This window comes from Oxyura jamaicensis, chromosome 11, assembly GCF_011077185.1.
Source record: "Oxyura jamaicensis isolate SHBP4307 breed ruddy duck chromosome 11, BPBGC_Ojam_1.0, whole genome shotgun sequence".
NCBI lineage: Eukaryota > Metazoa > Chordata > Aves > Anseriformes > Anatidae > Oxyura > Oxyura jamaicensis.
This window is the reverse complement of record NC_048903.1, coordinates 21,206,045-21,220,477: the sequence shown is the minus strand read 5'-3', so window position 1 is coordinate 21,220,477 and position 14,433 is coordinate 21,206,045. Positions and strand designations below refer to the sequence as shown.

Here is a 14,433-nt window from a genome sequence, read left to right as displayed (position 1 = left end):
CTGGCCAGCTGTACTACTACCAGCTCCCTTGCTGATAGGGCAGCTAACTTCTACTTACCCCTTCCTGCTCCACAGTTGGTCCTGCAACTCCCTTCTTAACTGCTGCAGGATGGTCTCTTACCTCAAATAGCTGTGCAGGATCTGGAATGCTGATGTCTGCCCCAGTGGAGGTGACAACAGAGCTGCTTCTGGTCTGGGAAGCCATCCCTCTTCTCTAGACTTCTACTCTTGGTGGTCCCAAAGCTCTTAACTTGGGATGGCTCATCAGTTTATTCCATAATTGCAGACTAGCTAGCAGCTACTTTGTTTTGCCTCCACCCCCTGCCATCACATGGTCTGTTTCCATTCCACCCCCCCGCCCCGCGTCTCTGTCTGCCCTGTTCTCATGCTTTCCATGGCCTTTGCCGTTAGTCCAGCTATGCTTCTGGGTCTTGCTGTCCAAACAGCACTCCCTCCTATCCTCCCCGAGGTTTACTCTTCACTCCTGATTTTCGCCTGCATGCTTCCCACCACACCTCTCCCTCTCCTCTGCACATTCCTGACACTCAGCTAATCATGGCAACCTCCACAAAAAAAAAAAAAAAAGTGTGTGTGTGAGAGAGAGAAGGATTTCTTTGAGCCCCATTAATTGACCAGGTTGCCATGTCAGCCTATCGGAGCTCAGAAGCCAAACCAGGCAATTTTGCCCTGAACAGATTAAGACAGTTTACAGGATCCCTTGCATTGGCTGATCTGAGGAGAAGCAGTGACAGTGGTCATACAAATTTCAAAACAGGCTAGCCTGTAAAAATTGTCACATGATGAGGTCCTTTGCAATTCTTAGTACAGGTCTGGCAGAAGTTTGTAACACAAAGACTTATTGAGCATTACTAATGTCTTTCATTTAAAAGATTTGTTTAAAGAAAATCCACATAAACCAAGGTCCCTGAGGACTTTCTGAACAAGTAGCTCTGAATGTACTGTTAAACTGACACATGTTGAAAGGACCCTGCTATTTACACATGAAATGGGATGTTAGGGAATGAAATGCCCACAAACATCTTCCTCCTAAGTGTGCTAACAAGCTTTTCTCCTTGTCTTACAGAACACTGTTAAAAATATGCCAAAATAGTTTTGTTGTTCAGGTTTAAGCTACCTATTGCCAATGGAAACAGAAGAATGGCATCTCCAATGGGGATGGGAGATGGTACAGAATGCACAGTTCATTAAACATAATTTTATTGTACTCTAAGACAGGAAATACTGCGTTGAAACAAGTGATTCAATAGAATAGCTTCCTGTTCTCCTCTCAGCTTTTTCAATCCACTGCCATGAACCTACGTTGTCAGTTCCAGTATTTATACCAACGTAATCTGTGTCCTTACCTTGTCTTTACAGTCTTAGCATTAGCATGAATTCTTCTCAGTCACACATGTGGGCTGTGAGAACTCCCAGGGCAAGTACTGTTCCTAGTTGTGAAAGCTGAATACAGAATTATTTCAGCTGAAAAATAAATGGATTCATATAGTCCCAGTAATGGATTCCCAAACAAAAACCTAAGAATTTTCACTTTCAACTATAGATGGTTTATTCAAATTTCCTGTTCCATAGTAAGTGAACACAGACATTTTGCCAACATTACCACCAGTGCTGGACATTCAAACACAGGAATGGAACAAGAGAAAGACTGAACTTGAAAACTTAGCCATTCTGAAAAGAGCATCTTCCCAGAAAACAACATCCGGTTACCCTCGTGCCTCTTTTGGCATTGTATGTCCTGAGTGGCAGCATGACAAAGAATGTTCTCTCTATTCAGCTTCTGTTTGTCTCCTCTTCCTCTACAGTGCAGTTGCTTCATGTGGTTTCACTAGTACTTAGCTGCAGCCTGTGGGAGATCAAGCTGTGATATCTGGTCCCACTCCTCCGGGAGTCTGCTCCCAGCACACATACTTCCTCTTTTGCATATACCCTGGACTTAGTTTGGAAAACATACTTGCATTACTCCATCCCTTGTCGTGGCCTTGGAGAGTGAGCCTATTCTGCTGGGAAAGCTGCCAGGAGTGCAGTCAGGGTTCCTGTGTCACTCATCACATGCACACACAGAGATGCCCCTCTGCCCTCTTTTGCACTGGTAAACAGTTCTCCACCCTGCAGCCTTCAGAGAGGAGGTACAACGAGCAGCTTTTCTGCCTTTTTGAATTTGTTACTCAGAGGAGTTCTGGCCAAGCAAGAGATCCAGTGACAGGTTTTTCTGTTCTTCTTCAGAATGAACTAGCCGGTAGCCCAGCAAGTCCATAGCATCCTTGCACACATTTTGCACTTTTTCTATTTTCTGGAATGGAAGGGTCTTCCTCCAGGCCTCGGATACGCTCAGCGCATCTCTGGATCCGATCTCAAAGGCCTGTCCTCCTTGCCCCTTCCCATGGGTAATGTTGTGCACCCATTTCTGAAGTTCCGGTGTGAAATGGAGTTCTGCAAACCTGTACATCTGAGCAGCCTTTGCTAGTGGGTCTCTGACAATGTCTTCATAACGAACCAGCAGGTAACGGTCTTTCAGGAAGCTGGGAATAGCCTGCCTGCCTGCCTTGTAAATCTCAACATGACTTTTGCAGACTTCTTGCATAGCATTGTAGGGTCCCATTTCTCCCTTCATCTTCTGGGACCCCAAAACAATGTCACTGTCACGTTTCAGGTCTACCACTGTATTCTCTCGGGACCTGAACACAGCTCGAGGATCCCGGACCAAGTGAATGACTTTGAGGTTCAGGGATGGATCAGTGAAGAGGGAGTAGAGGACTTTCAGGTCAAAGAACCGAACCTCCTTGATGGCAACATGGCTGTAGGTTTTACAGGCTTCCTCCACCTTGCTGAATGGGTACTTGCCACAGACTGTCCTGCAATTTCCTGCAGTAATTATGTCATTGCGCCTGAATGAGTCACAGGCAGGGGGGGAGCACAAGGCTCGGCTTGTCTCCCACTGAAATAAATCAGACTTTTTCTTCTGGCTAGACATGTAAGCATCAAACACAGACATGTCACACAGGAAGACCGACCTGACTAGGTCCCGCACTGCCATCTGTAAGACTTTGGCACTGTTCTGGTACATAGCAACCCACACATGCCATGCAGGCTCCATCAGGTAGAAGACACTGGGGTGCTGGCTGAAGATCTGTCCAGTGAAGGAAGATCCTGACCGCCAGGAGGAGAGAATGAGGATGTGGACTGGAGAAGGCTTATCTTCCATGGGGGCATTGCTGCAGGTTAGGAAGTGGATCAGGAAGGACAGAACTGCCAGAATCAGGAGTACCTGCACCCATCTAGATTTCATCATGGCTGCAAGGGACCTGCAGAGACAGACAGAGGAAGTTCAGCATCGCAGGGTCATGAAGAAGGCACTTGTGGTGAGTTATGCTCCTACCAATCCCACTGCAGGCTCAGGATTTTGGAAAGCTGCCACACTACCATGATACTGTGAAAACCACAGCACAAGATACCCTTCCACAGCCAGATCACACAGAGGGAGAGAGAGACAGGCCTCCAGGGCTGCAGGGCAAGCTGGAGGCCAGCCTGAACAGGGCAGTGCGGGAGCCCAGCTCCTGACAGCTTGCTGCGTACAACATTTGTGTGCAGCCCACCATTGCACTGAGCTCAGGCAGCAATGCCCATGCAGACCAGCTTCCTTCCTACTAAAGTAGCAGAGGTCTGAAGTGTGCCCTAGCAGGCCACAAGGCAGACACTGCTTCCCCCCGACACGTGCTCACTACCTTGTCTTCTGGGTCCATTACAATGTGTGAATGTTCCCAGTCAGAATTTCTCTAACCTCCTTCTTATGCCCTGCCACAATTTCCCTTTGCATTGAAGCCTTCAGAGCAATTTCCATGGAGGTGGGGAGGTGAGGAACTGCCTCCGCGCATGACTTCAGTTACTGTAGCACTGATACTTATATTTCCAGGTGTAGTCATTGCTGATAACCAACTAGAAATCATACTCATCTCTCACTCTAGCATATATATACATATTTTTTCTTGTTTATCTTATCTACCTGCCATGCACTCTTTCTGAGTTCATAGGGCAGCAATTACCATTTCTCAGAGACAGGACAATAATGAGTTTTATCCATTGGATTGGGTATTGCCCGTACGTGCTACCACAACTTGAAAATTATTTCAGTAATGCCTTGCAAGGATGCAGCTGTGCATACAGTGAAGGACCACGTACTTCTTGTCTCCCAGACAAGAAGACCACTGATTTTTTTGGTTATACAAATGTCCTGTAGAGTTCAGTTCTGACAAGAAGCTGATTTGGATAAACATTTAGACCAAGCCTAGTAACAGCTGCAAACAAAGAACACTGTAAAATTAAGTAATATATTAGCTTCTTCCATGCAAATAAATACAATAGTGTTTACCAAAAGTCCTGGCTTCCAAATGAACTTTGATGATATCACTTCCATCTGGCACCATTAACATCTTTATTCTAACTCCCAGCAAAGTCCCTGGACTGCAGCCAGGCAATCTTAATTCAGAAAAAAAACATGTTGAGCAGGCATGAACACTGGCCTTAAGACACCCAGGCAGATATAAAGCCACAGTAATCATTATTTCTCTGAAAATCTACATGTGAGTAGTCTGAGTAAAAGAAAATGGGTTTGGTTTTGTTGGGAAGCAAGGATATGCCTTTATGTTCAGTAAAACCAGGGTAGGACAGCTGGATGTTGTAGATTTCACAAAGTATGCAGACCATCCTCGTGACTGCTGTTGTTTGCCTGAGGAACAGCCTCATGTGAGGCAACAGACTCAACAGGGAATTTCTTTGTGCATACAAGAAGCAGTAATGATTTGTGCCCTTACCAGTCTGCCCCAAAGGGAGAGGAGAAAAACTGAAATGAGCTGTGTAGGTCTGGTGATGTGGAATAGAGGAGCAGCAAAGAGAGGTAAAAGTTATATCAGACATTTCCTAATATGAAAGAAATACTAATTGAATACACTTATTTTTCACCACCACATTTCTTGCTTATGGCAGCTGGGATGGTTCTAAACGAAGGTCTTAAGGTTAACTACTTTTTTTTTCCCCCCTACAGCAAACATCCAGAGTCACAAGCAGAGTGAATCAGTTCACTTCAAATTGCAAAAGTGAAATATGAAAGCCCTCACAGAGCTGCAGATAACCATGAGCAGATAACCATGCATGACTGAGATAAGCTCAACTGCAGTACAAAAAAGGCACACTGTTACTGTCAGCTGGCAGCAAGATGATCCAGGATTTAACCAAGAGCAGAACAAAAGCAAGACCGGCGGGGGGGGGGGGGGGGGCCCGCCGGGAAGGCTGCAGGAGTGGCCTCTGCGAGGAGTCCAGAAAGCTGTTCCAGGCTAGATAAGAGCCAGCTCCAGCTAGCTGAAAAAGGGACCCACCACTGGCCAGAACTGAGCCAATGAGCGATGCTGGTTGCACCTCTGTGACAGCACAATTAAGAAGGGGAGGGAGGGAAAAAAAATGCTGCACAACAGCAGCTGGGAGAGAGGAGTGAGAAAATGTAGAGAGAAACAATCGTGCAGACACCCAGGTCAGTGCAGAAGGAGGGCAGGAATTGCTTCAGGTGCTGGGGAAGAAGTTCCCCAGCAGCCTGTGGAGAAGCTCATGGTGGAGCAGGCTGCCCCCTGCAGCCCACAGGATACCACGGCAGAGCAGATCTCCACGCTGCAGCCTGTGGAGGAGTCCACAAAGGAGCACGTGATCTGGGGGGAGCTGCCGCATGTGGGGGACCCATATTGAGGCAGTTCCTGAAGAGCTGCTGCCTGTGGGAAGCCCACGCAGGATCAATTCGGGAAGGACGGCATCCCATGGAAGGAACCCCACATGGAGCAGGGGCCGAGAGTGACCATGAAGGAGCAGTGGAGGTGAAGCATTATGGACTGACTGCAGCCCCCATTCCCCTGCACTGATTGAGGGGAGGAGGTAGAAGAGGGTGGACAGGAGGGAAGGTGCTTTTAGTTTGCATTTAATTTTTCACTGCTCTAGTCTGTTAGTAACAGGTATTAAATTAATCTCCGTATATTGAATCTGTTTTGCCCATGACAGTAATTGATGAGTGATCTACCTGACCTTATCTCAACCCTCGAGCCATTTTTCGTCATATTTTCTCCCCCAGTTCCTTTGAGGAGTGGAAGCGAGAGAGTGGTGTGGTGGAGTTTCACTAGCCATCCATGTGAAACCACCACAGCTTTTATGGAAACACACAGAGACCTTGGGAGAGCTTGATCCTAGCAAAGAGAGAGAGTTACAGAAAGCAGCAAGCAGCCCCAGGGACACATACCCAAATACACTGTGAGTATGGGTGGCATGTCTCCCAGTTACAGGGTTGCTGCACCTGTGCATGTCTGAGGGAGGCGACAGTACAGCACAATATACTTCACATCATATAGACTGTGGCTTGGCGCTCTGCCATACAAGTACAGGGGAGCTCTCAAGACCTGTAATGGTGTAGCAAGTAGTATTGGGTGCCCAGAAAGCCCCTGACGTGGGTCTTTGGTGGCAGTGATGCTTGCTCATTGTTTTATCATATCCATCCTCAATTTGGCCTTGTTAGCTTCTACAGAGTTAGAAGTAGCATTCGCCAATTCAGAGAACACATGGCATGACTGAAACTAGTTGGAAATATGGAGAAGACAGTCTGGAGAAGCAGGAAATACCCTCTAAGCCAGACCAACAGCTTCTGTCTGCGCAGGGAAACATACAGCACTTTAATGACAGACATATGTCTATAGCACTTTTCAAAAGTTATCCCCTATTCAGGCTGGTGAGCACAAGCAGAAAATACAGTTCTGGGCACCAGAATATCCACACCAGCTACCAAGAAACAGTTGAAAAATCTCACCTTAACATGTCCTTTTGAAGCACCACCAGACCTGCTTCAAGCAAGGCTTCCCTCCTGCACATACACTTGCTGTGGTATGTACTCCTCCAGGCAGCCTTACAAACACTTGTGCATTCATGTACAGTCACTTAGCCTTTCACACCAGGATCTCTTACACGCTGATGTTCTCAGCTCTTCCCTATATCTGTGCTTGCACCTTCTTGTACGTTTTATTTATGTCCTGGCTCTGACTACCGTGCCCGCCTACTTTGACCTGCTTTAAAGTAGAAAACCCCACCTTCCACTAGCAGCAGAGCATGAGAATGGCGGTTTCTTGAAGGGGCACAAATGACCAAACACTACTAGTAAGTGAGAAGGGCCAGGAAATTCACAAAGGCAACAGAATTGATTTTGTTGAGACCCTTTGCAGGCCCTGAAAGAGCCTACTGTTCTTAAAAAGAGGAACAGGGATGTCTGTGGAGTGTCAGAATGAAAGATGAACAGCAAACCTTGGTTGCATGGAGGACTGTCTTGTCCACCAGCAGTGCTGGTAGGGAGTATTTGCCTACTAATGCCCTGTCTGTGTGCCATGTTGCTAGTAGATGCAGCGTCTCATGCAGTCTTATTGACTCCTTTCTGTCTGTGCTCCGCTTGAGTTACTCTGAGGGATGAAAATCATCTGAATAGAGAAGCTGTGGGAGGATCAGCAGGACTTGTCCTATTAATGATTCACTGCCAGAACTGCTTCACTGATTCACTGCTGTGACAGACAAGGTGGTGAAGAAGAGCAGAACTAGACTCAAGGGAAAAACGTGGTATTCTGCAACTATGAAGAGACAGTCCCTTTGGGTTATTCCTATTCCAAGTGTCATCATTTCTGTCACACCTTCTATGTCCCAGGGGATCTCACTGTGCTGCTTTGAGGACTATTAAGGTGTAAGAGACAGCAAAAGCAAAAAATCTGGGCCCTTCCAGCAGGAGGGACACCCTGAAAAGGGGAAGGTCATGTTCCCTTTCACTTGCTGCATTACAAACACAGATGGTCAAGCCCTGCTAACCCTGGGTTGGGAAACAAGGTGAGGAGCTGGCAGTGGTCCAGGTAGAACCCTGTGGAGAGAACCAAGTGGCGTTCTGTGCAGCCTGGATTTCAGTTATGTGTTCTCTCCACAGACACCACCTGTAGGATTGATTTATCTCTCTGTCAGTAAGAGTTACAAAGCTGGTTTGTATGGTCACACCACTGAAAAGCTCTTCCTGAAGCCTAATTTCTCCCTGCCAATACTTGTATGAACAGAGATATATGGAAATCCTGTTCCACCTGTATATCGTTTGCCCAGGACATGCTGGTCCTTTGGCACCAGTATTCAGGCTTTGTGACAGCCACTGAGCACTGCTGTACAGTCCTCTAGTCACGGGGTTCAGACTTTTTCAGTTGCACAAATCCCAAGTACGAGCTGCTTGGCTGAACTTTCCAGACGGCAGCTTGTGTCATGAGCAGTTTTACAGAGGGGAAAAATGTACTCTTCTTTGGAGACAAGGCTTGGGAAGGCACAGTGTTCTAGCACACTGCCCCCCAAGAGACCTGCACATTGTGGAAAGTGAAGCAGGAATCCTCTGGCTCTTGAACAATGGACATGCTTCTCCCTGCATGTCTGACTGATAAGCTTTAAGTGACAGATGAAGCAAGGCAGAAGCATGTGGTAGTCATCATGTGCTTGACGGCAATTAGCCCCGTGCCACTTGGCCTTGAACGCCTTCCTTGCACCTCATACAATGGCTGACCAAATTTCTGTTTTCTACCCCGTTCCTTAATTAGAAGTGTTTTCTAGGGACTCAGAGACTAGTGAGCCCTGTGAGCCATTTCATATTCTGTGAAGAAGAGAGCAATGCACGGTGTGCATGCACACACAGGCACAACCAACCCAGGGCAGCAGCAGCGGGATGGGACTGAGGAGTAATGTCAAAGGCATGATCTGGCATATTACAACTGTATTTAGTAATACCATCATTTTGTATCAGGAGAGACAATGAGCCATACCTCCCTATTCACAGTCTATATTGCAATACAGCTTTCACATGCCCCGTAGAACTGAATTTATCTTATACCATGTTGAGATCTAAAGCAGCTCATGGGAATGCTGCTGGAGTCTGTCTCCTTCCACCAACTACAAAAGGAACCATTGTGACTAAGTCAGAGGAGGAATATTAACCCTGGAGCTGTGTGTCACACACAAGATCTGTCACAAGCCTATGCAACACACAAGTGGACTCAGACTGACAAAAGCATTCATACATTCTGTACCTTTCTCCCCTCTTCAATACAGGAATGTCTCTCTCTCAAGAGCCCTGTCCTTGGGAGCACCCTCCTTTAGAGACATCAGTGGTTATTCACTGACAGGATTCTGGGAACAAATGAGAGGGGCATTCTCTTCTAAAATTTGAAGGGAAGTTTGCTCTCTCAGAACATCCTGTCTGGCTCAGATCACAACTTTGACCTTGGAGATACATTTAGATTCTCAAACACAAGGTCTGATGCACAGGTACTTTTGTTTCTCTTCCTGTTAGAAAGGCAGATTTATGATGCATGTGATGAGATGACTCACATTTCCTGCATCCCTGAGGTATGAAATCAGGAGCTGATGTATGAATCTAAGCAGCGATTACACTCCGGTGAAAGAGATCTCCCTCTCAAAGCAGAAGGAGTTCAGGTGTTTCCTAGCTGGCACCATTAAGGCTGTACAGGACAGACAAGGTTTAGGGATCTGCTAGGCTGAGCATGACAGAAAGCTGCAATGTGGACACTCACAAGGGCCGCACAAACCCCGTTGTGCTGATCACTGTATTTTGAGTACTGCTGTATTTTAGTGTTTTGAAATGCACAAGGAGAGCCTTGCTCCTTGCAGAAAAGAAACTTGCAAGAAATTGTCAAAAAAAAAAAATGTTTAAATTAAATTGTTTGTCGCTTTCATAGGGCTGAAGGGAGCAGAGCAGAACTCTCTGGCTTTTTCAAAGAGCTCTATTTGGCAGGGATGCTTTATGCAGTCACTATGGTTGTTTTCGATTAACACACAAAGCCAATAGCTAGAAATTATGCACATGTGGAAAATACACTATAGATACACTGGGTAACTGAATTTCCATCTGAAAACCTTTGTATGTGTGGAAACAAAACCTGAGCTTACACATAGGAATAGGTTAAAATATTCTTCTTCAGAAGAATAAACTTTTTTTTTTCCCCCATTTTCACTGTAGGAAATGAGTCAAAAAGAAAAATGAAACAGTGGAGCACTGCATACTTTAACAACAACAAAAAGAATCCTAAGTCTCCCTGCACAAAATGAAGTGGTAAGAAGATAAAAATATATTTTTCACAAAAATCAAGCAGCAATAGTATGAATTAATGCCTCCGCTAAATGTAGTGTTTATATATCGCTGTGGAGTTGGTACAACTTTCCAGATTAAAGAGATATATGCATATACTATTTAATATTTTGGTCACTGACATGGGCAATAGGTCAGAGTGCACTCAGGAAGTTTTCAGACAGTGCCAAAGAGAGGGATGGCTTCCCCTCTGTTAGGGCAGACTGAATCTGGAATACCAGGTTCAGGAAAAGACAGACATTGATGTAGTGGAGTGAGCCCAGAAAAGGCCACAGAAGTGATCAGGGCAGGCACACAAGATGCGTAAGAGCCTGGGAGGGTGCAATCTGTTCAGCTGGAACAAGACAACAGGAAGATGTTATTGCTGTTTGACACTGCCTAACAGGAGGGTACAAAGAGGCTGGAGACAGTTCTCAGAGGTGTGTAGGCAGAAGATGAGAGGCTCAATACGAGGAGAAAATTTTTCACAATAAGGGTAGTCAAGGCCTGGAACAGGAAACCAGATAGGCTGTAGGAACTCCATTCTGGAAGATAAAAATTTGTCTGGACAAGGCCCTGAACAACCTTCTGTATTCAGCCCTGCTGTAAATAAGGGGTTGGACCATAAATTTCCAGAAGTCCCTTTAAACCAAAATTACTCTGTGATTTTGTGACTTCAAATGGAAGTGGCAAGACTTGAATGAAATAGCTCTTGCCTTAGAGATGCATCCAAATAGGTGGACAGCTGACCTGCTCAAGAAAAGAGCAAAACCCTGTGCAAAAATATATGCAGACTTGAAGATTCCTGCAACCAAAGTGAAGACAAGCAGGCTATAGATGCAGCCATTAAGAGCTAGAGGTGATGTGTGTTAGGCAGCAGGAAAGTCATGATGAAACATATCCAACTTTCAGGCAACAGAGCGTAGTTTTGAGTTTAACCATTCTGCCAGCTATGAAGAATATTGAACCAATGTATGTTGCTACTGAGGATGTAGTGGCTTGGAACTACAGAAAACATTCAGGTAGATCACAAACCGATAGCAATATCATGAAATCACCACTGCTGAGTGTTTCCAGACTACAGAGTTGAAGATGAAAGCGTATAACTTTCTTAGACTCTTCACTGTTATTCACAGGCTAGTATTTGTGCTCCTCATTTCTCCTGATCTTTTTTTCTCAATTATTTAAACTGGTTCAATCTGAGTTCATGTGATTGCAGGTTACTTTCTATGAGTCATTATCTCGTAGAGATAATGACTGCTTGCCAAACCAATTTCTAGTGTTGCTTCTTATTACCTCAACAACTAATTCAATGACCAAATCTCCCACTCACATCAAGAAAAAATATTCTTATCATTACTAATAATACTGATTTTCCAGTCTCTAGTTGAGAAGCTAGAAGTCTTTTATAATCACACAGTCTTTCACTGTATTTATTATTCTAATACCATGGAGATCTGTGTATGTAATCATACAGGGACAATAAGACCCCTTCTGTTATGCTTTCTTTTAATCCCTCTACAAAGAGATTTTGAGACAAGCAGTTGTGTTTAACATCACCAGAATTACCTGTCATATGACTTTCACTTGTTCTTCTACCCTTCATAAGCAATACATTCCTTGAATACATATGCTCCATTCATGAGTGCTAATCTGTGGCAGTTTATAAGTCTCCCCCATTTTATGACAAGTACCAGGAGTTGTCACTCCTCTATTTTATTGGGCCCCCCCCCCCCCCCCCCTTTGTTTTTTACATTAGTAAATAAACATCATGGCCATATTATTTGTGTTACATTACTCCATTTCCGTTATAGACTGCCATGTCTCCAATATCACCTACCTTTGAGTTACTTGAGCTAGTGTTATTATTTTCTCCTTACTCTTAACTTATCTTCTATCTGATTTTATTTTTGTTTATCTGGTTTTTGTAATGACATAAAAAGGTATCCTACCAGGCTTGGTCAGATAAGACAGTTCTGCCCTAGTCCTCCTGCCTGTTCAATAGCAGGGAATAGAGATAAGTAACCCAGGAAGAACCTTACTAGACCATGTTTCCACATTTTACAAAACACTGCAGTGGCAAGACTCATGTATTGACTTCACTGTACTATAGCACTCAAATATCTAAAGGGGAGGAGGAGGAATGGGAAAACGAGAGGAAGAATGAAGCTTATGTAGATAAGGTCAGAAGAATGAGGTCATATAATACTTTACAACCAACTCACAGAAAGAAAAAAAAGTTACAGTTTTAAGTTTTCTTACACAGTAAGAAAAAAAAAATTAAACTGTTGGACTCATTTCAGTGGTCATCTTATGCCTTTTTTTTATGTATATGGACTATCTAAAACCAGAAATCAGCACATGCACTGTAACTTGGAGTAGAACAGCTTGTCTAGAGTTGAGAGCAACAACATCAATAAGTACAGCTGAGACACGACTAGTTCACAGAAGAGTGCAGAAACGTCTACACTAGCAGCAGCTACTTCATAAAATCATAGAACCATTTAGGTTCAAAAAGACCCATAAGATCATCAAGTCCAACCTGTACCTAACACTACCAAGTCTACAACTAAACCACGTCCCTAAGTGCCATGTCCACACATCCCTTAAATACCTCCAGGGATGGCGACTCCACCACCTCCCCTAGGCAGCCTGTTCTAATGCCCAACATCTCTTTCCATGAAGAAATTCTTTCTGACATCCAATCTAAACCTCCTCTGGCACAACTGAAGGCTAATTCCTTGCGTCCTATCACTTGTCATTGGAGAAAAGAGACCAACACCCACCTCGCAACAACCTCCTTTCAGGTAGTTGTAGACAGCAATGACTTCTCTGCTCAGCCTCTCCTTCTCTGCCTCCACTTTTCCAGACTAAACAGTTTCAGTTCCCTCAGCTGCTCCTCATAGGTCTTGTTTTCCAGTCCCTTCACCAGTTTCATTGTTCTTCTCTGAATGTGTTCCAGCAACTCAGTATCATTCTTGTAGCAGAGGACACAAATTTGAACTTCTATCAGGCATTCATGAAACAAGTGGTTCAGATGTGTTGACAACACCTGTTTGCTCTGGTGAGGCTACAGGGGACAGTGACCCACGAGGCCTGTACAGCCTGGACAAATGAGGTTACGTGCCAACCCTCATGTACAAACAAGCTTCACAAGACCACCTTCCCCGGGATCCTGTTCCCCATCCCCCTCCCAAGTAATGCTCAAGTCTCACCTGAGCTCCCCAGCAGGCTGCACCGTGGTTTGCCAGGGCCTCCCTGATGCCTCCATGCAACCACCCAGGGCAGACCCCTCTGGATGCAGGTGTACAGGGTGTCTGCGTGCTGGTGGATGGCAGGTTGGTCCAGGCAGGCTCTTATAGCCAAGGGCTATAGGCCTCTGGTGGGAGGCACTCAATGACTGTTCCAGACAGCAGTCCCATGCAGGGGCAGTCAGGGCTGCTGGAGGAGACAGTGAGTGAAGTGAGGACCAGGGGCTGGACTGCATCCACACTCCTAAGGCACCTGGAAGAGCTGATGGCTTCACTGCTGGCAGGTGTGATTGAGCCCAACCCACCTGCAGCACCAGAATTTGCTTTGCTGGGCTAGGCTCTGCTGCCAGACTGTTTGGAAGCTGAGGATGAGAACATTTCATTTAATTTCTTCATCTGCCCAAGAGTTGAGAAGTTCTTTCCTTTCCCAAGAAAAGCACTAGGTTGCCTTACTGCCTAGGTCTCTGTTTGAGGTCACCTTCCTCCTAAACATGATGAGCCCAGACAGTGCAGAAAAGAGCAGAAGCACATTGTAAGCTTGACCCAGGAAATAAAGCTCATGCTCACCAGCTAAGATGGAGTATGGCTATGTGTCAGCCATAAAAGCACTGGGAGGATTCTACCAAAGCACTGCCAATCTTGTCTGGATATCTGAGGAAGAGCAGCTCCAGACAGTTGTTTTAGTTTTCTCTTTGGTCTCACTGCTGAAGGGGCTTTCATTGGGTACAAAGAACCTCCAGCTGCCAGCTCAGGCTTGTTTGTATGGCTGGCAGAGTGCTACGAGCTACACCCACATTGTGAAGCAAAGCATCTGTGATTATGATGCCTGGAGAATGATTTCATATTTGTGTTTAATGTTAGTTTTCTATCACCACAGGAAAAACTTAGGTGTGGTCAAATGGCAGTGGTATGTTTGCAAAAGATGGCAATAGAGGAAGTGGCCTTGACAGATCTAAGTGTCTTGAGATTTGTAAGGTATTTACACACGTG

The 14,433-nt window shown here is 45.3% G+C and overlaps 1 protein-coding gene and 1 long non-coding RNA gene across 2 annotated transcripts; one reads left to right on the top strand and one right to left on the bottom strand.

Moving 5' to 3' along the window:
* Nucleotides 1–880: 880 nt before the first annotated feature.
* On the top strand, nucleotides 881–10,576 carry LOC118172620. The gene is made up of 3 exons (XR_004753784.1): nucleotides 881–1,013; nucleotides 3,932–3,936; nucleotides 10,565–10,576. It is a non-coding gene; the product is annotated as an uncharacterized LOC118172620 (long non-coding RNA).
* On the bottom strand, nucleotides 1,547–13,184 carry CHST4 (carbohydrate sulfotransferase 4). Its single transcript, XM_035336653.1, has 2 exons — nucleotides 12,979–13,184; nucleotides 1,547–3,323 (listed from the first exon to the last, which is right to left on the bottom strand). The coding sequence occupies exon 2, from the start codon at nucleotides 3,308–3,310 to the stop codon at nucleotides 2,183–2,185; it is 1,128 nt and encodes a 375-aa protein (XP_035192544.1). The 5' UTR covers nucleotides 3,311–3,323; nucleotides 12,979–13,184; the 3' UTR covers nucleotides 1,547–2,182.
* Nucleotides 13,185–14,433: the final 1,249 nt, after the last annotated feature.

Bases quoted from the DNA above. Each gene is read 5' to 3' on its own strand.
- CHST4 (XM_035336653.1), bottom strand. From the start codon at position 3,310: ATGATGAAATCTAGATGGGTGCAGGTACTCCTGATTCTGGCAGTTCTG.